The sequence below is a fragment of the Mus caroli genome, unplaced genomic scaffold (assembly GCF_978045245.1).
Source record: "Mus caroli unplaced genomic scaffold, Mus_caroli_1 scaffold_17, whole genome shotgun sequence".
NCBI classification, from domain to species: Eukaryota; Metazoa; Chordata; class Mammalia; order Rodentia; family Muridae; genus Mus; species Mus caroli.
Window position 1 is genome coordinate 29,314,911 of NW_028227272.1, and position 27,571 is coordinate 29,342,481.

General features: G+C 42.6%; 1 protein-coding gene and 1 pseudogene across 4 annotated transcripts in view; one reads left to right on the plus strand and one right to left on the minus strand.

Moving 5' to 3' along the window:
* Positions 1–309: 309 nt before the first annotated feature.
* On the minus strand, positions 310–817 carry LOC110312028 (mitochondrial import inner membrane translocase subunit Tim17-B pseudogene; annotated as a pseudogene).
* Positions 818–6,339: 5,522 nt separating this feature from the next.
* Ubxn7 (UBX domain protein 7) overlaps positions 6,340–27,571 on the plus strand; it is a 69,108-nt gene continuing 47,876 nt past the window's right edge. For all 4 annotated transcript variants that reach the window (XM_085832417.1, XM_021185364.3, XM_085832418.1 and 1 more), the window contains exon 1: positions 6,340–6,480. In XM_085832417.1, coding sequence (XP_085688543.1) covers positions 6,408–6,480 — 73 coding nt within the window. In that variant the 5' untranslated portion in view covers positions 6,340–6,407. The remainder of the gene's footprint in view (positions 6,481–27,571) is intronic.

Below are 27,571 nucleotides of genomic sequence, written 5' to 3' on the forward strand. Positions count from 1 at the left end.
TTTTTTTTTTTTGACATCTCAAAACTGGCTTTAAACATTCATCAGGGTGCCACACGAGGGCTCTGGGGTGAGAGAACTGTTACATGTGTGAAGCTGGGATGCCCTAAGACACAAAAAGGGAACCCATATGACAAGGCTGCTGGGGTGCCCCCACCCCTACCACAAAACCAGAGAGTAGAATAGAGGCCCTCTGTGAAGGCCTCAGGGCTATGTATGAACCAGTCCTCCCTTGAAGGTAGATCATCCGGGAGGGAACTGAGAAGTGGCTCCCTTGGTGGCGGGTGTGTGTGTGTGTGTCAGGCAGCTGCTTCCTCAGTGGTACTGCTGGTAGTTGGGATAACCTGGGGCCAGAGATCCCTCTTTAGGGGTTAGCTGGCTGGGGTCCTCCAAGAATGGGGGTGCATTGCGGAACTGCTGGGCAGTATAGCGGGTGAGGATGCCAACACCCTCAATGAGGGCCAACAGGATGCGCCCCATCATCGCAGAGCCCACCATGGCCAGCGGACCACTGCGCGCAGCCAACACAGCTCCAGTCAATGCTCCAGTGGTGATGGAGTTCTTTGCCCCATAGCTGGACCAGGCCACAGTCGATGGTGGAAAACAGACCTCCCCACACTGCAAAGCTACCTCCAATCTGGGGTGCTCAGATCCTCACAGCATTGACACTACCTCTGAACTGGTGTGGAATTCCAGCAGGGGCATTGCAGAAGCCCTTGATAGCCTGGAAGACTCCACCACCAATGACACCCATGGTGAAAGCTCCACTGCAATCATCCACAATTCGCCACCGAGAAGGTTCGGGAGCATACTTCTCCATGGCGCCAGCGTCCAGCCTGGAGCAGTCAGTGGCGCTGGCGAGACACTCACCACCCCCATGCCCCCGCCCCGCTCCGAAACGCCCCCTGATTTGGAATTTTTTTTTTTCTTTTTTTTTTGGTTTTTCGAGACAGGGTTTCTCTGTGTAGTCCTGGCTGTCCTGGAACTCACTCTGTAGACCAGGCTGGCCTCGAACTCAGAAATCCGCCTGCCTCTGCCTCCCAAGTGCTGGGATTAAAGGCGTGCGCCACCACGCCCGGCCCTTTTTTTTTTTTTTTTTTTTTGGTTTTTCGAGACAGGGTTTCTCTGTGTAGCTCTGGCTGTCCTGGCACTCACTCTGTAGACCAGGCTGGCCTCGAACTCAGAAATCCACCTGCCTCTGCCTCCCGAGTGCTGGGATTAAAGGCGTGCGCCACCACGCCCGGCTTGGAATTTTTGATTTACAACATTAGGACGGTGCAATTACATTATGTCCATTTATTTATTTATTTAATTTTATGTGTATGGATGTTTTGAGCTGCATGAAATGTTTGTGTACCGTGTGTATCTAGTGCCATCAGATCTGCGACTGGAGGTCAGCTGTTGTATAAGTGCTGGCAAATAAACCTGAGTCCTCTCCAAGAGCAATGGTGCTTTTAACAGCTTTGCATACTTAAACTCTTTTTTTTTTTTTGGTTTTTCGAGACAAGGTTCCTCTGTGTGGTGGATTTGAGTTCAAGGCCAGCCTGGTCTACAAAGTGAGTTCCAGGACAGCCAGAGTCATACAGAAAGAAAGAAAGAAAGAAAGAAAGAAAGAAAGAAAGAAAGAAAGAAAGAAAGAAAGAAAGAAAGAAAGAAAGATTACTCTCTGTGTGTGTATGTATGCAGGCACTCAGGTATGTATGTGGAGGTCAGAGAACAACTTGAATTTTTTTTTTTTTTAGATTTACTTATTTTATGTGCATGACTGTTTTGTCTGTATGTACATAAGACATGGGTGCCTAGTGCTGTGGAGATCAGAAGGTAGTGGATCCCCTAGAACTAGAATTACCGTGTAGTGACCCCCTATGTCACTAACCGGACATAGATCCAAACCCGGCATTGGAGGCCAGCTTTGGGAGTTAATTATCTCTCACTTTATTGAGTCAGGGGCTCTCTCCCATTTCTGCTGTGCTATTACTCCAGACATTAGAGTCTGCTGTTTTCTCTTTCTGCTTCCCATCTTGCTGTAGGAATTCTGTTATTACAAATGTGTGTATCTGGCTTGATTTTTTCTTTTTTTACACATCAATTTGTGTGTGTGCATGAGCCAGTGCATTCACTTGAGGTTGCACACATGTGTGCATGCATGAGGAACAGAGCATGTATGTGGAAGTCAAGAGACAATATGTGGAGTTGGGTGGTGGTAGCATACACCTTTATTCCTAGCACACTGGAGAGGCGGGGGCTGGGGCGGGGGCGGGGGCGGGAGCAGGTGGATCTCTGAGTTTGAGACCAGCCTGGTCTACAGAGTTCTAGTACAGCCAGAGCTACATAGAGAAAACCTGTCTCACCGGGCGTGGTGGCACACACCTTTAATTCCAGCACTTGGGAAGCAGAGGCAGGTGGATTTCTGAGTTCGAGGCCAGCCTGGTCTACAAAGTGAGTTCCAGGACAGCCAGGGCTACACAGAGAAACCGTGTCTCGCAAAACCAAAAAAAAAAAAAAAAAAAAAAAAAGAGAGAGAGAAAATCTGTCTCAAACAAACCAATAAACGAGGGAAAGAGAAAGGGAGAGGGAGAAGGAGAGGAGAGACATTTGTGGGAATTGGTTCTCTTTTTTTGTCATGTGGGCTCTGGGGATTGAACTCAGGTCATCAGCCTTGACAGAAAGTGCCTTTATCATTTGAGCCATCTCACTGAACCCCACACAGCGACTTGGTTCTCTCATTCCTTTGTGGGGACTAGAGATTGAACTCAGATCATCAGACTCATGGAGCAAGCACCATCTTGCTGGTCCTTCTCTTGTTTATATTCTGAATAAAATAGTAAAATGGCTTCAGCTGTATACTAATGCTTACATTCTTTAAATGCAATTAACAATAACTGTATTGGGGCTGGAGAGATGGCTCAGTGGTTAAGAGCACTGACTGCTCTTCCGAAGGTCCTGAGTTCAAATCCCAGCAACCACATGGTGGCTCACAACCACACATAATGAGATCTGACACCCTCTTCTGGTGAGTCTGAAGACAGCTACAGTGTACTTATGTATAATAATAAATAAATCTTTGGGCTGGAGAGAACAGGGACGAAGTGAGTGGAGTTGACTCAGAGCAGAGGTCCTGAAAAATTCAATTCCCAACAACCACATGAAGGCTCACAAACGTACAGCTACAGTGTTCTCACATACATAAAATAAATAAATAAATAAATAAATAAATAAATAAATAAATATTTAAAAAAAGAATACATGAAAAAAATAACTTTATAGAAACCCACAACTTTATAATTCTGAAAAAAAAAAAAAAAAAAAGGAGGCGTTTGGGCACAGGTGCCTTGCAGGGATGGACAATACTTTCCTCAGAAGACATGAATTATCAAATGAAAATCTCAGTGCCCGGCATGGAATACCGTTTTACCTGTTATCAGGGAGGCTCCATAGTTAAGAGCACTGACTGCTTTTGCAGAGGACTTGAATTTAGTTCTAAGCACTCACATTGAATAGCTCACAACTGTCTGTAACTCTAATTCCAGGGTATCTGACACTTTCTTTTGGCCTCTGCAGACAATGTACTCATGGAAACAGACCCACACTGGCATACACACATTAAAAAAAAAACAATTAAAATTTTTTTTTTTTTTTTTTGCTTAAAGCACAACACACGTTGTTTTCAGGACACAGAAAAGCTGGAAGTGACCTGAAGAGTTTCTCCCTGATGGCTTTCATAGGGTGGGAAGGCGCTGTGTATGCCGAGTGTGGAGGGTGGGCTTCAGGACCCACACACAATTAGTGGTGCTATCCAGCAAGGAGCCCTGAGTGCTAGAAAACGGATCTGCCAGGCGAGATATCCACTGGGGCATTACTGGTCTGAAGGTCATGGGGGAAACCACTTGATTTCTGATTAGAGGCTTGCTTCATGGGGAGGAATGTATGTAATGTAAACTTGGTCAAAAACTTAGGAAGTTACCAAAAAAAAAAACAAAAAACAAAAAACAAAAAACAAAAAGCTGGGCGTGGTGGTGCACGCCTTTAATCCCAGCACTCGGGAGGCAGAGACTGGCGGATTTCTGAGTTCGAGGCCAGCCTGGTCTACAAAGCGAGTGCCAGGACAGCCAGGGCTATACAGAGAAACCCTGTCTCGAAAAACCAAAAAAAAAACAAAAAAAACAAAAAAAACTTAGGAAGTCACATAGGGCTTATTGGGGAATCGACTACTGTCATTTTGCTAAATGAACGTATTTTCTTTCTTTTTTTCCAGACAAGAGTTTCTCTGTGTAGCCCTGGCTGTCCTGGAACTCACTGTGAAGAGCAGGCTGACCTCGAACTCATAGAGATGCAACTGCTCCTTCCTCCTGAGCACTGGGATTAAACACTAGCTGCCACCACCCAGCCTAGACATACTTTCAAACTCCCTTCTAAATGTTATATCTATGTCCATTAATAAGTTCTGCTCTCAGCCTTGGCCAGAGAAGCTTTCTTTCCAGGGTGGCCTAACCAGTGATGAATACAAACACTTGAAACTGGTCAAGTGCTGAAAGTGACTATTGAGTGCTCAGCCCTAACTGTGGCATCTATGTTAACCTCATCAAGGCTCAGAGACAGACAAGAAGGAGAGGGCAGAGCGGGAGGATGGGAGAGGGGTTGTCTCTAGGACATGGCAAGGCTGCTACACTCAAGAACTCACTGCAGTTACGGTTACCCACCCAAGATCAAGCTGGTAAGAGCTATCCAGGAGGTAGCATTCATGGATTAGGCTCAATGGAGTTGATGTGGGGGTGGGGGGTGGGGGGTGGGGGCACGTGAAAGTGGGAGGGATGTGTAAGAATGTCCAGGGGAAAATGAGTCAGGAGGTGGAGGTGGATATGATCAAGATACCTGATAAACATATATGAAACCATCAAAGTATAAATAAAAACTATCCTAAATAACTGAAATTGGTCAGGATTTCTATTGTTGTCATGAAACACCTTGGCCATAAAGCAAGTTGGGGAGGAAAGGGTTTATTTGGCTTATACTTTTAACCACTGAAATCACAGGGCAGGAACCTGGAGGCAGGAGCTGAGGTAGAGGCCATGGTGAGGGGGGGGGGGTGCTGTTAACTGGTTTGCTTCCCATGGAGTGCTAGCCTGCTTGCTTATAAAAGCTCCGACCACCAGCCCAGGGATGGCACTGTCCATAGGCGGGCTCACCTTCACTAGTCACTCACTGAGAAAATACAGCTAGATCTCATGGTGGCTTTTCCTCCCCTGAGGCTCCTTTTTCTCTCATGACTCTAGCTTGTGTCAAGTTGACACACCAGCAATACAATAAGTATTGTGCAAGTTACACACTATTACCTTATTTAAAGATAAAGTATGAAAACTAAGCTAAATGTCCCTTTCTTTTTTCTTTCTTTCTTTTTTAAAGATTTATTTATTTATTATATGTAAGTACACTGTAGCTGTCTTCAGACACTCCAGAAGAGGGCATCAGACATCATTACGGATGGTTGTGAACCACCATGTAGTTGCTGGGATTTGAACTGAGGACCTTGGGAAGAGCAGTCAGTGCTCTCAATTGCCGAGCCATCTCACCAGCTCTCCTAAATGCCTCTTTCATCGTGTTTTTTGTTTGTTTGTTTTGTTTTGTTTTTCGAGACAGAGTGTTTCTGTGTAGTCCTGGCTGTCCTGGAACTCATTCTGTAGACCAGGCTGGCCTCGAACTCAGAAATCCGCCTGCCTCTTGCCTCCCAAGTGCTGGGATTAAAGGAATGTGCCACCACTGCCCGGCTCATCAAGTTCTTTTTTAGTTGTAACTATTATCAGTGTTTTCAGGACCGCTTTCCAGTGTTCTCTTTAAATATTTTATTTACTGTATCTGCATATATCTGTTTACCCCCCCCACTCCCGATTTAATATCTTTAGAAAGTAAGAATGAGCCTGGGGGGAGACATACTGAGACATTTGTTGAAGAAAAACAGAGTGAACAATCATTTACTAAAGTCTACTATAGACTGGTTCATTTTTTACTAAGCTATTAACTTACACTTTAGAATTTAAGAAACACACGAACGTCACATAAATCCAAACAAAATACCTACTTTATGTGAAACCCTGAGCGTTTCACTAAGGGCTTGGTATTTCAGGTCTGAAGATTCTTTCGGATGCTGGGATTCAATGCGGTACTTAGGAGGATATCTCCGGAATTCAGAGAAGGCACCAAATGTTTCAAAAGAATAGCTACCAGCCAGCAGCACAGGCTTCAAACCACAGCGGCAACTAGCGGAGAGTACGCCTGCGCAAAACCCGCACTTACAGGGAGGGGGCGGAGCTTCGGGCCTGCCAGTGCGCCTGCGCACAGCACGCCGCGGAGTGGGGGAGGGAGCCCCGTGTGTGTCTGTGTTGTTGTTCCGCGGCGGCGGCGGCGGCGGTAAGATGGCTGCCCACGGGGGCTCCGCGGCGTCGTCGGCGCTGAAGGGGTTAATCCAGCAGTTCACCGCCATCACCGGTAAGAGACGCGGTTACGGGAAGGTGAAGAGTCGGCTACGGGGAGGCTGTCCGGGCTGCCCGGGGCTTCGCCTCACCTTCGTGCATTCCTCACTCGGGCTCTCCCCTCAGCTCCTGCCCTCTCCTGAGGCACAGACGACGACGACGGCGGCGGCGGCCGGGGTCTGCGGTTCGGGCGGGAGGCAGGCTTCCCCCGCCCCCACCCTGCGCGTGCCCCTCAGTCCCTGGATTCGGTCTCCCCTTATTCCCAGACAGGCCCCCCACGCCCCCAGCCGGTCCAGAACAGGGGATGGGCCGAGCCCGCGGTGCCAGGGGCCCGGGACCTGCGGGCCGGAGGAGTAGGGGGCCGCACCCGGGCCACCGCCCTCTTCCTCCTTCACCTCTCGGTATCGTGCTGCCCGCGGACCAGGCGGTGCAGTGCGTTCCCCCCATGCCATCCTCTCTTCCCGGCCAGGTCATCTTCCCTGTCCCTCCTCCCTGGCCTACCCTTCCCCTCGCTGCCCCCCCCCCCCCCCCCCCCCGGAGCCTTGGCGGTGGCCCTGGCGTGTGAGGGCCGTCTCGCTTTAACGGTGAGGCGGGTGGGTTCTGCTGCGCCTTCACACATCCCGGGGGACTTGCCGCCGGGAACAAGGGGTGCGGAGGGGCACCTTAGGGACCGAGGGCTTCAGATAGGAATGGGGGGGGGGAACCCCTGAGCTTAGTGTGTGTGTGTGTGTGTGTGTGTGGGAGGCCTAAAGTACTCCTGGTGGCCTTTCCCACCTCCTCATAATAAAACCAAACCTCGAGACGATGGCGCCCGAGTCTTTGCTGATAAAATGGGGATGGCGGCAGAAACTTCTTGCAGAGAAATCTGTTTCTAGATGTCAGTATCCGTGAAACCTTAGGCCTAGGTTTCTCTTTCCCTTCGAACCCCGGCGAAGGGCAAACGCAGGTTCTCTTACCCGCCGGGAGGAAAGGCTCTAAGCCATTCTGTGAATGCGCTATGTCTTGTTTCTCTCCGATGGTGCTGAACTTTTTTTGCATGAGTTATTAGAGGGCGGAGCAAATGATGAAGTTCTCTGTGGAGTGATTTGAGAGAACAGTACTCCATGTGCCTGAGTGTGATTTTGCTGTTCTAGTTTGTCATTTTGAAAAGAGGTCAGAAAGTTAGTTCCCGCTCTCAACAGGACTATCCTTTCTTTGATAATACTTTGTTTGATGCGGAGAATATTTCTAGTTTGTGTTCTTGAGTCTGATGTGTAAGATCTTTATTTTAACCAATACATGCTATTTGCAGTTTTATAATTGAAGCTAGTTTTATTTTTTGTTCGGCAACGATAATTAAAATGGCTGATGCATTGTTTTCTGTCTTGTCACATGAAATATGTCAAAGCTGGTAAAACAAGATTTGTAATAAAATTGAGGTGAAAAGTAAGATAACTGAAATATTGTTAAGCTTTGTGGTGGGGTTATTGTATTTATAGTAACATGTGGATTTCCCAGTGCCTTACCAAACCAACATTATGGAAAGAAACTAGATTTCTGTGTATACAAGTTAATATTGCTACATTGCTTGCCTAAAAAAAAAAATCTAGTGAGTCACACAGAGAAATATTAATCTTTCTTTGGATTTTATAAATATAGTTTAAGGTCTTACTATTTAATCTTAGGATTTTTGGGCAAGTTACTATTTATTTTCATCTGTGAATTGGAAACTCAATTGTTTTAACCTCACATTATTTCTTCTTCTTTTTTTCTTTTCTTTTCTTTTCTTTTTTTGGTTTTTTGAGACAGGGTTTCTCTGTGTAGCCCTGGCTGTCCTGGAACTCACTTTGAAATCCAGGCTGGCCTCGAACTCAGAAATCTGCCTTCCTCTGCCTCCCGAGTGCTGGGATTAAAGTCATGCGCCACCAAGCCTGGCTCTCACATTATTTCTTATGGGACATTTTCAAAATATATACACAGGACCCAAAATGCCTTGAAATAAATTTAATACTATTTTGTTTGCAAGCTTAGTCTGTACATCTTGTTTTTGGCCTAGTCCTCTGTGTTGCTGGATCAGATTGAAGTTCCCTGTAGGTAATGATTTCTGCAAATGTACAGAAGAAAAAAAATCCTTCAGAGTGATGTTTTGTTGGGCAGAGATTGACTTTTTTTAAAAAAATATTTATTTATTATATGTAAGTACACTGTAGCTGTCTTCAGATACTCCAGAAGAAGGAGTCAGATTTCATTACAGATGGTTGTGAGCCACCATGTGGTTGCTGGGACTTGAACTCAGTACCTTTGGAAGAGCAGTCAGTGCTCTTAACTGCTGAGCCATCTCTCCAGCCCTCTTTTTGGTTTTTCAAGACGGGGTTTCTCTGTGTAGCCCTGGCTGTCCTGGAACTCACTCTGTAGACCAGGCTGGCCTGGAACTCAGAAATCCACCTGCCTCTGCCTCCAGAGTGTTGGGATTAAAGGCGTGGACCACCACTGCCCGGCCAGATTGACTTCAGACTCTGAATTCTCTTGCCTTAGCTTCTGTCTGCTGTGTTTATGGGTACTAGCCACCATACCTGGCTCCTTAGATGATTGTTTCTTCCTTTCTTTTTTCATTTATTTATTTAGTGCTGGGGATTAAGATCAAGACCTTGAATATGTTAAGTACCCACTCTGCAACTGAGCTGTCCCCCAAAAGTTGCAAGTATTTTTTGGGGAATCATTTGTGAGTGAATGCTGGGTGTGGTTCTGCTTCTGAGCTACACAGCTATACTTTAAGGTCTCCCTCTCTGCCTGTCTCCCTCCCTCCCTCCTTCCCTTTCTTCCTTTCTGCTTTTGAGACATGGTCTCACTATGTGACTCTTGGCCAAGAACTCATGGCCAAGAACTCATTTTGTAGACTAGGCTGTCCTTGAGCAAGAGGATCTGCATGCTTATGCCTCTGTTTACCCCTTGCTGGAGTTAAAGGTGTATATCATCCTGCCTGGCCAAGTTTTGAGTTTCTACTGATAAATAATAGGACTCTTCAGAAGATTGTGATGAACTATTTGAAACTTGATTAAACCTGATGTGGTGGTATGTAATTAGGCCTTCTTAGGTTGAGTTGGGAAATCTTTGATGGTTTTTGTTTTGTTTTGTTTTTGAGACAGGGTCTCTTTGAGAAGTCCTGGCGATCCTGGAACTCACTATGTAGACTAGGATGGCGTCAAACTCACAGAGATCCTCTTGTCTCTCTCTCCCCCGAGTGCTGGGATCAAAGATGTGTGCCACCATGTCCAGCTTCAGGAAGATATTTGGATCCCTGTCTGACATAGTGAGACCCTTTCTTAAGAAAAAAAAAAAAAAGGCAGATAGGCCCACGTGATGGCTCACAACCATTAGTAACTCCAGTCCCTTTTTTGGCCTTGGAATGTACCAGGAATGTATATGTTGTGTGAGCTGAAGACTAGGGGTAGGCAAAACATTCATACACATAAATAAATTAAAAACAAATCTAAAAAACATTAGTCATCCAGGCCATGGTGGCTCATGCCTTTAATCCCAGCACTTGAGAGACAAGGGTAGATGTCTGACTTCCAAGACAGCCAGGGCTACACAAAGAAACACTTTCTCTAAAAACAAAAAAACAAAAACAAGTTAAAAGATGTATGACACTATGAAGTTTTTTGGGGATAATGGCAGAAACTAATTCTTCAGTATTACCACAGCAGTATCATCTGTTTTATATATATTCCTCATTTGTGTATTCAGGCTGGCCCCCCTGCCTCTTCCTCCCAAGTCTGGGACAAATTATATATTTGTCTCTGTATACATGGTATACATAATACAGAGTTCAGACACATCACTTACGATTACATCTTAAATATTTGGTGGTCTTATGTGAACTTATGAAGAGTTTACCTTTGTTATCTAAGGTTAAGTAAGGAAACTAGGTTGTGTGCCATTGGCTCAGCAGATAAAGATATCTGCTGACCTTTTCATTCCCCAAACTCAGGTGGTGGAAGAGGAGCTATCCTCTATGTATACCTCAGCATGTACACACACACAAACACACACACACACAGAGTGATAAAAAAAATTAACAAAAGAGAGAAGTAGAAAATGAGTCCTACTAAATACTGTTTTTGTTTTGAGACATGTTTTTTTTTTTTTTTTTTTTTTGTTTGTTTTTGGTTTTTCGAGACAGGGTTTCTCTGTATAGCCCTGGCTGTCCTGGAACTCACTCTGTATACCAGGCTGGCCTCGAACTCAGAAATCCACCTGCCTCTGCCTCCCGAGTGCTGGGATTAAAGGCGTGCCCCACCACTGCCCAGCTTGAGACATGGTCTTGCACAGTGTAGGCTAGTCTTGAATGCACTGTGTAGCTGGGGGTGTGAGGGGTTAGCTTGAACTCCTGCTCTCCCTGTTTTTACTTCCCAGGTACTGGGATTATGGTTGTCTGACTACCACATACAATTTATAACATGGTGGTACTTGAACCTTGGGCTTTGTGCCTGCTAGGCAAGCAGTACCAATTGAATTACATCCTTTATTATTCTTATTTTATAATTGTACCACATTTAAAGATATTCGTAGTAAGGGCTAGAGAAATGGCTCGGTGGTTAAGAACACTGGCTTCTGGGCTGGTGAGATGGCTCAGTGGGTAAGAGCACCCGACTGCTCTTCTGAAGGTCCAGAGTTCAAATCCCAGCAACCACATGGTGGCTCACAACCATCCGCAACAAGATCTGGCGCCCTCTTCTGGAATGTCTGAAGACAGCTACAGTGTACTTACATATAATAAATAAATCTTAAAAAAAAAAAAAAAAAAAAAAAAAAAGAACACTGGCTTCTTTTCCAGAGGACAGGATTCAATCTCAGCATACACATGGCAGCCTCATGTCTGCCATGAGGGGATCTGACTCCCTCACACATGCAGGCAAAACACCAAGGTACATAAAATGAAAGTAATTTAAAAAAATCTTTTAAAAAGTAGTCATATCAGCTTTCCAACTATCTAGATCCAACCCTAGCATCAGAGATCAGACATAGTTCTCAAAACATAAAAAAATAATGTAGTATTGGATCAATTCTGGGAAAGCAAGTTTCTTTTTTAATTGTTTTTCCTTGGCATTATTCCATTAACAGCAACCTTCAGCTGGTGTCTAGTTACATATATACAAAATTTACACATATAATCAGAATAATTCAAGACGTAAAAAGATAGAGCAGGTAAAAAATAAAAGGCAGACACTGTTGTGTTTATAAAAAGATAAGGGATGTTTGGTGGAGGTGTAGTCAGGTGTGGGGGAAGGGGGTATCTCCATGGACCCAGGTTGAGGTATCCCTTCACCCTGGGGGGACAAGCCAGTATAGTATAGAATAGAGTTTATTCAGGGTATGGGGAAGGGAGTTGAGAGGTTAGTAGAGACAGAGAAAGGGAGAGGGAGAGGGAGGGGGAGAGAGAGGAGGAGGAGAAGAGTAGTAGAGAGGTCAGCCATGAGCACATGGAGAAGGTGGGGGAGAGGGGAGAGTTGGGGCAAGGAGAATGGGAAGAGGTGGATCAGAGGACAGAGGGAGAGCAAGAAGGCAAGAGGGCAGAGGGTCAGAGGGCGAGCAGCCCCTTTTATAGTGAGTCAAGCATACCTGGCCCTTGCCAAGTAACTGTAGGGTGGAGCTTAGACAAAATGCTAACCACCACAGTGGCACATACTTGTAATTTCAGTACTAGTTCGTGGCTGCCCTCCATTGTGTAGTGAGTTCAAGGGCAGACTGGGCTGCATAAGACCCTTAAGAAAACCAACCAATCAAAAAACAAAAAATAGATAAAAAATAAACTAGCAACCAAAAATAAGGATTAATGTAGACTAGAAAATGGGGGCTGCCCGGTGATGGTGGCGCACACCTTTAGTCCCAGCACTTGGGAGGCAGAGTCAGGCAGATTTCTAAGTTCAAGGCCAGCCTGGCCTACAAAGTGAGTTCCAGGACAGCCAGGGTTACACAGAGAAACCCTGTCTCGGAAAAAGGGGGAGGTGCTTTTGCTGGGTGTGATGGCACAGGCTTTAAGACAGTTCAAGTCAGGTGGTGATGGTACATGCCTTTAACCCAGCACTCAGGAAGTAGAGGCAAGCAGATCTCTGAGTTCGAGACTATCCTGGTCTACAAGAAGTTTCAGAACAGCTAGGGCTGCAAAATGGGAGAGGAGGGCTGGATAATGGCTTAATGTTTAAGTGCACTGGCTGCTGTTCTAGCATTCACCTGATCACTTATGGCTATCTGTAACTGCAGTTCCAGGGGACCTGACACCTTTTTCTGATCTCTGAGGATGCTAAGCATGCATACATGTAGGCAAAACAAAAACACCCATACATACAACTTTTTGGGGGTTGGGTTTGGGAGAAGGTTCTGTATACATAGTTTTGCTGTCCTGAAACAGTAGAGTATGTAGACCAGGTTGTTTGTGAATATTACAAAGATCTACCTGCCTCTACCTCTATAGTGCTAGGATTAAAGCCATACCCAGTCCTGAAGAATGTCAGGGTTTGGAGAGGTGCTAGGAGCAAAGGACATTCAGGGGTGGTTTAATAACAAAGACTGATAGTGAGTCAGCCTAGCACTTGAAATACATTGATCAAGGGGCCTTTTAAGGACTCTTTTTATGGCCTGAGGGGTAGTTACGGTCAGAGGCTGCATTAGGATTAGTTTATCCACATCCTTGGTCAGTTGAGCAGTGACTGCTTTGAGTCTCAAGTAGTTAAGCCATCCTGATGTCACTGAATCCAGTTGTTTAGACAGGTAGGCCACTAGTCATCACCAAGGGCCCAGGTTTTAGGTCACCTTGCCCCTGGCAATGCCCTGGCTCTTTTCCACAAATAAGTGGAAAGGCTTGGTCAGATCAGACAAGGCCAGGGCAGGGGCAGACACTAGTGCTGATTTTTAAGTCATTGAAAGCTCTCTCACGGGACTGGAGAGATGGCTCAGTGGTTAAGAGCACTGACTACTCTTCCAAAGGTCCTGAGTTCAAATCCCAGCAACCACATGGTGGCTCATCCGTAATGAGATCTGATGCCCTCTTCTAGTGTGTCTGAAGACAGCCAGTGTACTCATAATATAAATAAATCTTTGGGCCTAAGTGAGCAGGTTTGACCTGAGCGAGCAGAGGTCCTAAATTCAATTCCCAACAACCACATGAAGGCTTACAACCATCTGTATAGCTACATTTTACTCATATATATAAAATAAATCTTTAAAATTTATTTTAAAAATTTAGGCAGTTAAAAGAGCCATAAGCCCCTTAGGGAATCTTGGCTTTATTATGTGTTTGGGCTTTTAAAAGAAAGAGCTTCTTAGCTATAGTGGAGAAGAGAGATGCTACATACCCATTGCTTTAATACAAGAAATGTTCTACTTTAAGGGAGCAGAGAAAAGTAAACTTTAAAAGATACAGGAAAGACAGTGGCTGATGTTAATGCATGCCTTTAATCCTAGTACTCAGGAGGCAGAAGCAAGTGGATCTATCTATGAGTTTGAGGACAGCCTGATCTATAGAATGAGTTCCAGGACAGCCAGGGCTACACAGAGAAATCCTGTTTAGAAAAAAAATACAGAAAGAAATCTGAGGAGTCACAATTTAGTTTAAGATCTGATTTGGACATCTAGATGTGTAACAGTACTGTTTGTGAAGATACAGCATTGTAGAATAGGTTTGGGAAGAGGATTAGCTTCAGTTTTTGGATAAGTGTGGGCTGCTAGTTGGTGTTACTAATAGAGCTGTTAAGTAAGTCAGTGAATACTTGGGCCTGTAGAGAAGACAAATCTGGGGCTAGAGAGATGACTCAGAGGTTAAGAGTACCGACTGTCCTTCCAGAGGTCCTGAGTTCAATTCTCAGCAACCACATAGTGGCTCACAACCATCTATAATGAGATTTGATGCCCTCTTCTGGTGTGTCTGAAGAAAGGGACAGGGTACTACTCATATACATAAATAAAATCTGAAAAAAAAAAACAAAAAACAAAAAAACAAAAGGAATAAAAGAAGACAGATATGGGCCGGGCAGTGGTGGCACTTGCCTTTAATCCCAGCATTTGGGAGGCAGAGGTAGAGGCGGGCGGATTTCTGAGTTCGAGGCCAGCCTGGTTTACAAAGTAAGTTCCAGGACAGCCAGGGCTACACAGAGAAACCCTGTCTCGAAAAACCAAAAAAAAAAAAAAAAAAAAAAAAAAAAAATCTGTCATATTAGTGGCTGATAAGGATATGAATAAAAGTGACATTTTAAAGGATAGAGCAGTATGTGGAAATGTGGTTTCTAGGGCATAAAGCTGAAGCAAAAACAAGGGGAAACTACCAAATAAGTGTAGAGAAGACTAAACCAGAGATGTAGGAAAAAAGTCAGGAGAGTAATGACACTAGACATTACAAGTGTGGTGGTATCTCAGATATCAGATAAGCACTGCAGGAAGTCAGAACTCTATATATAGAGTTGTGCTTGAAATGGGCTGCATGCTTGTAATCCCAGCATTGGGGAGGGCTGAAGAAGGGAAATTGCTGCTCATTTGTAGCTACTTGTGGTTCAGTACCTAGTACCAGGCCAGCCAGGATTAGGTAGTGAAAATGACCAGAGGGGACAGAGGTTAGGAGATAGTTCATTTGTGAAAGCACTTGTTGCAAAAGCATGAGTTCCATCCTCAGCACCTAGAACTTAGGGAGAAATGTCAGCATGCTTGTTATCCTAGGTCTGCGGGGACAGGGACTGGCGAAGATCCCTGGGGCATACTGGCCAACCAGCTCTCCCACCCCCATCCCAAGCTAAATGAGGAGTGCAGTGAGAGTCCCAGTCTCGAACAATAAAACAAGTAGATACCCACTGAAGAGCAAAACCTCAAGTTGACCTCTGTCCTCCACACACTCAAATGAGTACACACATTCATATCCCTCTTTTTTTTCTCACTAGAAAAGAAGGAAAATCTTTGGTGGTGGTGGTGGTGGTCTGGAAGATCTTGGAAAATCTTGACCTATTTTCTAGGTTACATAACCAAGAAACTGTTTCAGAGAAGCAAATTGACTTGGGTTATATATGTCTAAATCAGTTTTAAGGAGATTTCATTATTTTGCACGGACTGACCTTGAACTTTTTTATGTAATTGAGGCTGGCTTCAAACTTAGAATCTTCTTGCCTTAGCCTCTTAGCCTGAGGGATGGCATGGTGGTGGAAGTCTACATTAAAGATAAATTCTGGATACTCTTGCTTTTAAAATTTAGTCCAGGACCCCACCCCATGGCATGGTACTAGGACATGTCTTCTGTTCTCAGAGCAGCCTCTCTCGAAATGCTATCAAAGATACTTAGAGGTGTATCTCCTAGGTGATTCTGAATCTAGCCAAATTTGCAATGAAGATCAACCATCACAACCTTATACAAATTTCTACTGGCTTATTTATTGGATATTTACATGAATAAATATAAGATGCTGCCAAATTGTTTCCCAAAACCTGCTGTGCCATTTAGCATTCTGCTGGGCAGTTCAGGAGAGTTCCAGTTTTCTGCATTTTTGTGAGTGCCATGTGGGTGCTTGGAATTGAACCTGGGTGTTCTGGAAGAACAGCCAGCGCTCTTAACCTCTGAACTATCTCTCCAGCTCCTTCTCTTCATTTTTGTGAGCACTTGGTATTTTAGACTGTCTTTCTTTAAAGCCCTTTCTTTTTTTTTTTTTTTTGGTTTTTCGAGACAGGGTTTCTCTGTGTAGCCTTGGCTGTCCTGGAACTCACTCTGTAGACCAGGCTGGCCTCGAACTCAGAAATCCGCCTGCCTCTGCCTCCCGAGTGCTGGGATTAAAGGCGTGTACCACCACACCCGGCTGCAAGCCCTTTCTTAAGTGTGTAATAAAGTGTAATATAGTTGTGGATTTAATTTAAATTTCCCCAGTGATTATTGTTACAGGTATTTTTATATACAGTAATATTTACCATTCATAAAACTCTGATGTCTCAACTTTTGTTAGATTCAAATGACAGTGTTACTTTGTCAGGCAGCAAGGCTCTCTCAGCAAGTGTGTACTTTGGGTAGCTGTGGTCAAGGTAATGGCAGAACATTCCCTTATTCTTTGTTTCCTTGGTATTTGTCATCTGTCACTGGCATGTTGCTCCTTAGTGCAGTGAAGGATTGGCTGTTTCTAGTTTGATTTAATTGTTCCCTTCCCTATACTTACTAAGTGTAGTTTTGATGTATACTTTTTAAAAATAAATAAATAAATAAATAAATAAATCCACTTTTATTTATTTACTTTTTATTAGTTTAAATCTGGAAGGGTTACAGCATCACACAAATTCTTTGACCAGTGGCCTTTGCAAGATTACTTGAGAATGTAGCAGGAACCTGTCACTGTTTCATGGGCCTGAGTTACCTTTCCCCCGGATTACTCTGGTTTTGTTTGGTTTGCCTTCAGAATTCACTGTTGTTTTTGTTTTATAATAAGAGCATATCTCTTGTCCAAGTAGAACTCAGTTTCATCTCAGAAACATCTTCAATTTAAGAATTCTGTGTTTGGGCTGGTGAGATGACTCAGCACTGACTGCTCTTCTGAAGGTCCTGAGTTCAAATCCCAGCAACCACATGGTGGCTCATAACCACCTGTAATGAGATCTTCTGGTGTGTCAGAAGACAGCTACAGTGTACTTATTTATTAAAAAAAAAGAAAAGATGTGCCATTCATATTAAAAAAAAAATTCTGTGTTCTCTTTGGTTCTCAAGACTTCACTTAATAGCTAGCTTTCTAGACAAATTTTCCATTTAGAAATCCTGTTCCTAGCAACATTCACAGGCACTAAGATGGAGGAAAGAGCTGGCATATACATTTAAAAAATGTTTTAGCTGATATGGTGATGTTATCTATAATCCAGAACTCTGGAGTCTGAGTTAAAAGCTAGCCTGGACTATATAATGGGACCTTGTCTTAAAATAAAACAACAAAAAAAGTAAACAAAAGGTTTGTACTAAAGTTGTCCCTCAACAGAAGAATGGATACAGAAAATGCGGTACATTTACACAATGGAGTACTACTCAGCTATTAAAAACAATGAATTTATGAAATTCTTGGGCAAATGGATGTATCTGGAGGATATCATCCTGAGTGAGGTAACCCAATCACAAAAGAAGTCACTTGATATGCACTCACTGATAAGTGGATATTAGCCCAGAAACTTAGAATACCCAAGATACAATTTGCAAAACACAAGAAAATCAAGAAGAAGGAAAACCAACGTGTGGATACTTCATTCCTCCTTAGAATAGGGAACAAAATACCCATGGAAGGAGTTACAGAGACAAAGTTTGGAGCTAAGATGAAAGGATGGACCATCCAGAGACTACCCCACCAAACCCAGACACTATTGCATATGCCAGCAAGATAACGCTGAAAGGACCCTAATATAGCTATCTTGTGTGAGGCTATGCCAGTGCCTGGCAAATACAGAAGTGGATGCTCACAGTCATCTATAGGATGGAACACAGGGTTCCCAATGGAGGAGTTAGAGAAAGTACCCAAGGAGCTGAAGGGGTCTGCAACCCCATAGGTAGAACAACAATATGAACTAACTAGTATCCCCAGAACTCTTGTCTTTAGCTGCATATGTAGCAGAAGATGGCCTAGTTGGCCATCATTGGAAAGAGAGGCCCCTTGGTCTTGCAAACTTTATATGCCCCAGTACAGGGGAATGCCAGGGCCAAGAAGTGGGAGTGGGTGGGTAGGGAAGCAGGGTTGGGGGAGGGTACAGGGAACTTTAGGGATAGCATTTGAAATGTAAATAAAGAAAATAATAAAAAAGAAAAGACTGGTGAGGTTTTAATTGTTAAGATCACAGTTTTTCACAATGATTGCCCACTCACATTTGCACTGGTAAATAGTCTGACTTACCTTTTCTTTTTTCTGTTTTTTAACCTTTGCTGGGGTAAACTTGAAACCAAAAATTAACCTTTGTAGCCAAGTGGTGGTGTACACCTTTAATCCCAATAGGGAGGCAGAAGCAGGGAGATCTGAGTTTAAAGCCAGCCTGGTCTACAAAGTGTTGGAAGAAGGACTACACAGAGAAACTCTTGTCTCAACAAAACAAAACAAAACAAAACAAAACAAAACAAAACAAAACAAAACAAAACGGTAGCCTTTTCTGTATGCCTTTTGGTTTTGTTAAAAAAAAAAAGTTTGTTATTAATCCTCAAATTCTCTTTTTTTCCTTTACCTCTTGAGAGCTGGGATTATGGATGTGAACCACTATGTTCCACAGTTTTCTGTTTTCTTCTTTAATATTGTTACTCTTTGGTTCCTCAATGATAGTTAAGTCCTTGTATTGATACCAAAAGTAATACAGCAAATTGGCATAAGGACTGTATATATATTTGGAGTAGTCCTTGATTTTGCCAGCTGTGGTGGAGACATGAACTGTACAGGTATGGAGTTGTTTCTGCATTGATGGAAAAGGGGAGAAACTAAGAGATAGCAAGCATCAAGGAAATCACTTCTCATAAATTGTGTGTCCCAGGCTAGGTTAAGCAATACCCTGTTTCACTATTAGCAACCCTAAAACATTGGAAGGAAATGTCACATGTGGCGACAAGCTGTAGGATATGACTTGTACCCTAGATTATAGATCCCTGGGTGCTATTTTGCTGCTGTTTATAATACTAGGATCTCAGACAAATGTAAACACGTTTATAGGTGTTTTAAAATTCTCAAGTTTATTTTATTAATCTCATCAAAATCAAAAAGTATGATTTTTGTGGTAACAATGGAGTCTTACTTTTTAGAGCAGCTCCACCAAAAATTGTTATTGGGGCTAGAAACTGAAAAATTCATAAAGTTTGTTAACCTTTATCACATAGCCTCCTACTTTCTTCACTGTCCCTTTTTTTTGTTTGTTTGTTTAAAGATTTATTTATTTTATGTATATAAGTACACTGTAGCTGTCTTCAGACACAGAAGAGGGCGTTGGATCCCATTACAGATGGTTGTGAGCTACCATGTGGGTGCTGGGAATTGAACTCAGAACCTCTGGAAGAACAGTCAGTGCTCTTAATCTCTGAGCCATCTCTCCAGCCCTTCACTGTCCCTTTTCAATTAACCCTTACTCCCTCCTATTATTTGGGACGGAGATGTCTTTTAGGATTTGAGGTATGAATTTCTAGTGGTGTGGAACTTTTGAATCTATTACAAAAGACTTACTCTTGTGTTACTACTTTCCTTTGAGTAACAACATACTGCAGATTTCAGTATTTTAAAATGGTTTAACACACCTTTATTTTTATAGTTGTTGAGAATTAAAGCCTAAAATGAAGGTATATGTGGTGATTTGGGGAGTGCTTTTTCAGTTTGTTATAACAGCGCAGCTTCTCTACAATAAATGACAGTATACTGCCTCTTACTTACCAAAAATGGCCTTCCACATGTTTGTTAGATATGGTGGCTCATACCTGTGATCCTGTGGTGTTCAGAGTGAGTTCCAGTTCAGTCATGACTACATGGAAAAATCCTGCCTCAAGGAAACAAACAAACAAACAACAAAAAGCCAAGTGTAGTGGAGCATACTCAGCATGCCAGTGCCAGTGCTGGGGAGGTAGGGGCAGGAGAAACCTTTGGTTTTGCTGGTCCCTCCTGTCATTTCTGTTCAGAGATCAAATGTAGGACTTCATACATGCTAGACTAGTGCTCTGATATTAAACTGTACCCTATGCCCTCATGTACATTTTCTTTTTAAAAACTAGATAAATTTATTTTAATTTTATGTGTATGAGTGTTTTAAATACAAAAACCCCAACCATTTGAGTTTACCAATGAAGACTCAGGAGTCAGATGACTGTGGTGAAAACCTGCTGACTCAGAGAGGCAGAGAAAGCTGACCTTCCTACTCCACAGATGTCCCAGAAGGAAAGAGCTCTTTCTCCTTCTCCACGCTGTCTTAGATACCTTCAACTTAAAGGCCCTCCTTCCTGTTTGGTTGTTCACTCCCTATCAGCTGGTTGCTTGCTCTTGACTTATGGTTGACTTTATTTAGCTCTAGATTGTGCTATGAGCTATGTCTGAGTTCGAGGCCAGCCTGGTCTACAAAGTGAGTTCCAGGACAGCCGGGGCTACACAGAGAAACCCTGTCTCGAAAAACCAAAAAAAAAAAAAAAAAAAGCTATGTGCTAAAGCTGAGCCACACCACAGTTCCTTGTTTACAGTAAACAAAAAGCTCTAGGATCAAAGGCTGAGCCACAATTAGAAACAGATCCTTACAGTTCACAATCTCAGGGTTTACAATGTGATCAAATATCCAGCAACATATGAGTGTTAGTCTGAATGTATTACTGTGCATTACATGCAAGCTTGGTGCCTGTGGAGGTCAGAAGAGAACATTAGGGGGGCTGGAGAGATGGCTCAGTGGTTAAGAGCACTGACTGCTCTTCCAGAGGTTCTGAGTTCAAATCCCAGCAACCACATGATGGTTCACAACCATCTGTAACGTGATCTGATGCCCTCTTCTGGTGTGTCTGAAGACAACTACAGTGTACTTACATTTTTTTTATTATTTATTATTTTTTATTAGGTATTTTCCTCAATTACATTTCCAATGCTATCCCAAAAGTCCCCCATACTCTCCCTCCCACACCCCTACCCACCCATTCCCACAAAGATTTATTTATTTGTTTTGTTTTATGTATATGAGTACACTGTTGCTCTCTTCAGACACACCAGAAGAGGGCATCAGATCCCATTACAGATGGTTGTGGGCCAACATGTGGTTGCTGGGAATTGAACTCAGGACCTCTGGTAGAGCAGTCGGTGCTCTTATCTGCTAAGCCATCTCTCCAGCCCATTGTATTTACATATTATAAATTAAAAAGAAGAAGAAGAAGAAGAGAGCATTAGAACCCTAGAACTAGAGTTAAGGATGGTCATAAGCCACATGTTGGAGCAGAGAACTGAACAAGAGCAAGTGCTTTTAACCATTGAGCCATCTCCAGCCCTCATAATGCATTTTTAGAAATTCACAATAGCACTTCATGAAGTTGGTAGTATTTCCATCTTATAACTAGGAGAACTAAAGCTTAGAGAAATTAGTAAGTTTCCTAATCATACAACCAGTGAAGAATATGATTATGATTTAGAACCAAGTTTATCTGAGGAGTTTCCCAGCTCTTTTTGTGTGTTATATACATTCCTTTGCCTATGTACAGAAAGGAATATGTAGAATGTTTTCCCATTATTATTGGGTATAGAAACTAGACATGCAGTTTTTAGAGGTTGTAACTTTGTTTTGTTTTGGGTTTCTCTGTATCGCCAGGTCTGTCTTGAAACTTGGCTGAATTGATGTATAAATAAAAGATTGAGCCACACCACAATTCCTTGTTTACAGTAAACAAAAAGCTCTGGGATCAAAGGCTGAGCCACAATTAGAAACAGATTCTATAGACCAGAATCTACAGAGATCCTCCTGCCTCTGTCTCCTGAGTGCTGGAGTTAAAGGCAGGCCACCACTACCCAGCCTGATTCTAACTTTTATACCTCTTCATCCCCAGGCACTTCAGTTTCTTTTTGGTTTGCTGCCAGGGCTTCAACTTTTCCAAGAATTAGACTTCCTCCTCTTTACAAACTTTTTATGATAGATTTATTTTATGTACACGAGTGCTTTGCCTCCTTGCATGTATGTTTGTGTGTGTGGTCTGCGTGTTTGCCTTGTGCTTTCAGAATCAGAAGGTATCTGATTCCTGGAACTGGAATTGCACAGATAGTTGGGAGCTGACTTAAGGATGCTGAGAACTCAGGCCCTCTGTTCTTAATTGCTGGGCTCCTTTCTAGACCTGGTGACTTCTTTTAGTTTGACAATTTTGTTGTTGTTGTTTTTTTGGTTTTGGTATTTTGAGACAGGGTTTCTCTATGTAACAGAGTCCTGGCTGTCCTGGACTTGCTTTGTAGACCAGGCTGGCCTTGAATTCACAGAAATCCATCTGCCTCTGCTTCCCAAGTTCTGGGATTAAAGGCCATGCTCAGTTTGACAAAATTTTTTACAAGACCCTAGGTACATAGGTACGTAAAGTCATACACAGTGAAATATATTTAGCTAGTAAATCAAATTTAATTATTGAGACAAATATCTATATAAATCCAGGCTGACCTTGAATCTGGTATATGAGAATGTGACCTTGAACTTCTGATCTTCCTGCCTCTACCTTCCAGTGCTGGGGTCCAGGTTTGTATCACTGCCTTAGTTCCTTTTCTATTGCTATAATGAGATACCATGACCTGTTAAGGACCAGCCTCAGCTTGGAGAGGGGTTCTGAGGAAGAGGTATACTCTCCAGGTAGCTCATCTCTTGCAAATCAAAAGCTCAGTCTTTTATTTACCAATTCAGCCATTACCCCAGGTCCCCTCTTTTTTTTTTTTTTAATTAGGTATTTTCATCATTTACATTTCAAATGCTATCCCAAAAGTCCCCTATACCCTCCCCCCACCATGCTCTCTTACCCAGTCACTCCCATTTCTTGGCCCTGGCTTTCCCCTGTACTGGAGCATATATAGTTTGCTAGACCAAGGGGCCTCTCTTCCCAATGATGGCCAATTAGGCCATCTTCTGCTACATATGCAGCTAAAGACACGAGTTCTGGGGGTACTGGTTAGTTCATATTGTTGTTCCACCTATAGGGTTGCAGACCTCTTCAGCTCCTTGGATACTTTCTCTAGCTCCTCCATTGGGGGCCCTGTGTTCCATCCTATAGATGACTGTGAGCATCCACTTCTGTATTTGCCAGACACTGGCAAAGCCTCACAGGAGACAGCTATATCAGGGTCCTTTCAGCAAAATCTTGCTGGTGTATGCCATAGTGTCTGCATTTGGTGGCTGATTATGGGATGGACCCCCGGGTGGGGCAGTCTCTGAATGGCCCATCCTTTCGTCTTAGCTCCAAACTTTATCTCTGCAACTCCTTCCATGGATATTTTATTCCCTATTCTAGGGAGGAATGAAGTATCCATGCGTTGGTCTTCCTTCTTGATTTTCTTGTGTTTTGGAAGTTGTATCTTGGGTATTCTAGGTTTCTGGGCTAATAGCCACTCCCAGGTTCCCTCTTGATCATCCCATCATTCAGCATCCCATGACCCCAGCTCCTTTATTCTTAGAGACACCAAGCTCAAGCATAAGCTCAGAAAATAAGATAGCTGGGTGGAACCCCTCCCTGAAATGACCATTCTTATGATGCCTAGGCCTGGACCCAAACTCCCTCTGTCCTAGGCTGACCTTAAACTCAGGAATCTGCCTGTCTTTGTAAGCATAAACAAAAAAACTTAGCTAGTGAGTCCTTACCTTTCAATCACCACTCCTTAAATCTCTTTACTTCTTCCTTAGTGTCTTTCTGACAAGCTTGCTCATAGTGCAGCTTGCCTCTGTTCCTTATACAAATCATATTGAGCCCTTATATTTTGCATAGTGGAGAAATTATATATTTTTTGAACTCATGTTTTCAGCATTCTTTCCCACAATCTTAAGGACTGTCCTGAAGGTCACAGAGTTCTCAATTTTGCTGAGCTATTTGACACACCCTCACCTCACAGACTCCTGCTGTCTCTGATTATCATGGATACTCAGAGGGCTTTTGAAACTTCTAAGTTCATTTCCAGTGGCATACCTCCTAATCCTTCCCAAAAAGTTGTACCAGCTGGAGACCAGGTTTGCAAATATGATCCAATGACGAATGCTCTCATTCAAACCATCATATGCCCATCTTTTATGTGGTGCCAGGTATCAAACTCAGGGCTTAGTGCCTACTGGGTAAGCACCCCTATGTCCTCACACCAAGAATTTTAATTTAATTACTATTACATATTATTTATTTATTGTTGAGACTGCACAGCCTTGACTAGCCTACAACTCAGTCACTATGTAGACCAGGTTCATCTCTAACTCAGGGCTCAGGTTAAAGGTATACAACACCTTCCTGATCTTTCTGTGTCTGTGTTGAAGCAGGTTGGAAGCAGGGGGAGTTGGTGTTACATGCAGTGTGTTTATAGAGGTCAGGTAATAATTTTCAAGAATTGGTTTTATCCTTCCAGTGTGGGTTATAGGAATCTAACTCAGGTTATTAGGCTGGTTTGACAAGTACTTTTATACACTGAGAAATCTTGCTGAGCCAAGATACTTATTGTAAAGCAGTTCTTTGGCATACATATAATTTTTCCATTCGTTAAATATGAAAGCAGATTTGTATAATGATATGCTTACTTTTTACATAAATAAGTCTTGGATGGATACTTAATACTATAGAATATAAACCATCTTCAGTGCTTTTCAGAGTTGGTTAGTATTTTGATTCTGTAATCAATGCTGACAGTGCTGCCTCACAATATATCATGATGGCAGAAATATGTATAATGCCACTTTAGAAATTATTACAAATTTTATCCTAATCTCAGGCCAGTTTTTTTGGGAGATAGGCAGTCCACAGAGTTTAGGCATGCTTTAGGGTTTTGTTTTGGTTTTGTTTGTCTATTATTTGAGACAAGCTCTAGCTCAGGGTTTCTTTAAATTTTATAATCCTTAATCTGCCTCCCAAATGTTGGGATTACAGGTATATGCCACCATGCCTTGCTCACAATGTCTTTATTTTATCCAGAATCTACAAATTAAGATGTCATTGGCATTCTGGTAGGAGGAGATTGTGGGAAGGTGGCAGTAAAAATTCATATGCAGTGATCATTTGTCACTTGAAGGTTTTCCCCATCTCCTTCCTATTTGAATGGATTGGATTCTGTGGTTTAGGTTGATCCTGCCTTAGCCTCCTGGCTAAGGTAGATCTCATATATCTTATATGCACATCAAGAGAGATTATGATTTTTTTGAAAAGGAAATAGAAAAGAATGACATGTTAATTATTCTGCTATATAAAAAATGTATCAAGGGTACTGGTGAGATGGTTTTGTTGTATCTGTTTTGTGAACAAGGAGCTGATTCCGATGCAATCACTAGGGTCTTTATTCAAGCCCATGCTCAGGCTACATACACTGTTGTCATTGATGCAGCACACAGGACGGTGAAGTCTGGACCCCATTTTCAAGCAAGCATTTACAGAGGCAAGCAAATGAGGTTTCTAGCTTGCCACACATATGATGGGGGCTATTATGGAATTTGTTGCCCTTTTTTTTTTTTTTTTTTTTTTTTTAGAAAAAGATTTATTTATTATTTATTTATATGTAAGTACACTGTAGCTGTCTCAAGACACACCAGGAGAGGGAGTCAGATGACATTAAGGATGGTTGTAAACCACCATGTGGTTGCTGGGATTTGAACTCAGAACCTTCGGAAAATCAGTCAGTGCTCTTAACCGCTGAGCCATCTCTCCAGCCTTAATTTGTTGCCCTTTAAAATGATTGACTGGTGCTGGGATCCAAACCATAAACTTTTCATAAGTATCTTTAGGCACAACTGTAACTTCTGCTTTCCTCCTGATTGGTGGTGGTTAGGGAGTGACCAGGAGAGTAGTGCTAGGTGCCAGCTTGTTAGTTAACTCAAATTCATCTTTAGGTCAGGTTCTCTAAGATGGAGCCTGAACCCAAAATGAAGCTGGTCTGGTCTCTCAGTTTAGTGGATAAAGGCTCTTGCCCCTAAGCAGGATGATTTGCATTCAATCCTTGTGACTCACTTAGTGGAAGGGAACTGACTCCTTCAAGTTGTCCTTGGATCATACTGTGATATGCACATACCTTATACACACAAAATAAGTTTTAAGAAGTGAAAAAAAATAAAGCTAGGTATTTTAACAATATAAAACTGTGTGACTGAAAAAAAAGAAGATAATGATTCCACTATCAGGTGCTATTTCTCACTTTTCATTAATAAAGCTATATTCACTCTGGTTTAAATGTTTTTCAGAAAGGAGCATGACCAAGAGCAGAGTTCTTGAAGCAATTTGTAGTAGGACTTTATCAATGGGCATAGAAAGAATGGTAGGACTTGGCTGCTTGATGGTGTGCTTGTAGTTGAAGAGGGTGAAGAGTCTCAGAAAGCTTCTTAAACTTAGCAACCTGCTGTTTCTTTGACTTGATTGATTTCCTGAGTAATTCTTTTTTGGTTTTTTGGAGACAGGGTTTCTCTGTGTAGCCCTGGCTGTCCTGGAACTCCCTCTGTAGACCAGGCTGGCCTCGAACTCAGAAATCGCCTGCCTCTGCCTCCCGAGTGCTGGGATTAAAGGCGTGCACCACCACTGCCCGGCCACATTTGATTTTTGAGTTCTCTGAAGCCTGTCATTTCTGGTTTGTATGTTTCATTACTTATGTATAATTAGTTAACCTTTAATATTACTACCCTTTCCTAATCCGCTTTGGTCTTTCAGGTGATCAAAGTCCATCCTCAAAGCTGCTATGGCTATTAGATTGGCTATTAGCCAATCCCAATTGCATGCCTTATGACACCATTTTGAGGATTCCAAGGATTTTTAGAATTCTGTGCTAGGAAATGGACTGAAGACCCATGTATTTATTTCATGGTCCATATGAAAAATAATTCCTCCAGTTCTCCCCTTTCTCACAAAAGATGTTTATTTTTGAACTAACAAGTAATTGGGGTTTTTTGTTTGTTTGTTTTTGTTTTGAGATAGGATTTCTTTGTGTAGTCCTAGCTGTTCCTGAAACTCACTCTGTAGATCAGGATAGCCTTGAACTCACAGAGCTCCTTGCCTCTGACTCCAGAGTGCTGGGATTGAAGAGGCATGTACCACCACCACCTGGCAAAATTATTTTTTTAACTTTGAAGGGAGTGGTGTGCATACATGCTTTATAGGACAACTTGAGGAAGTGGTTTTCTCTTCCTACCATGTGGGTCCCAGGCATCAATACCAGGCCATCAGATTTGGCACAAATATCTTTACCCACTGAACAGTCTTGTTGGTCCTCATGAAATCATTTTCTCCAGTCTCATTTTTATATTTATATCTTAAATATATATCTTTATAAGCTAGCACAGACAGCTATAAATACTTTTTTGATACCTAAAAGTTTATCAGATAATGAGTGATCTCTGCTATTTTAAATTCTCTTTATATTGTTTGAGGTACCACTTTAAAATTTGTGTGGTTTTCTTTATTGGAAATTCTCTGTCAGAAACATTAAAAAGGTTTTTAGTGGTTTTGATTCCTT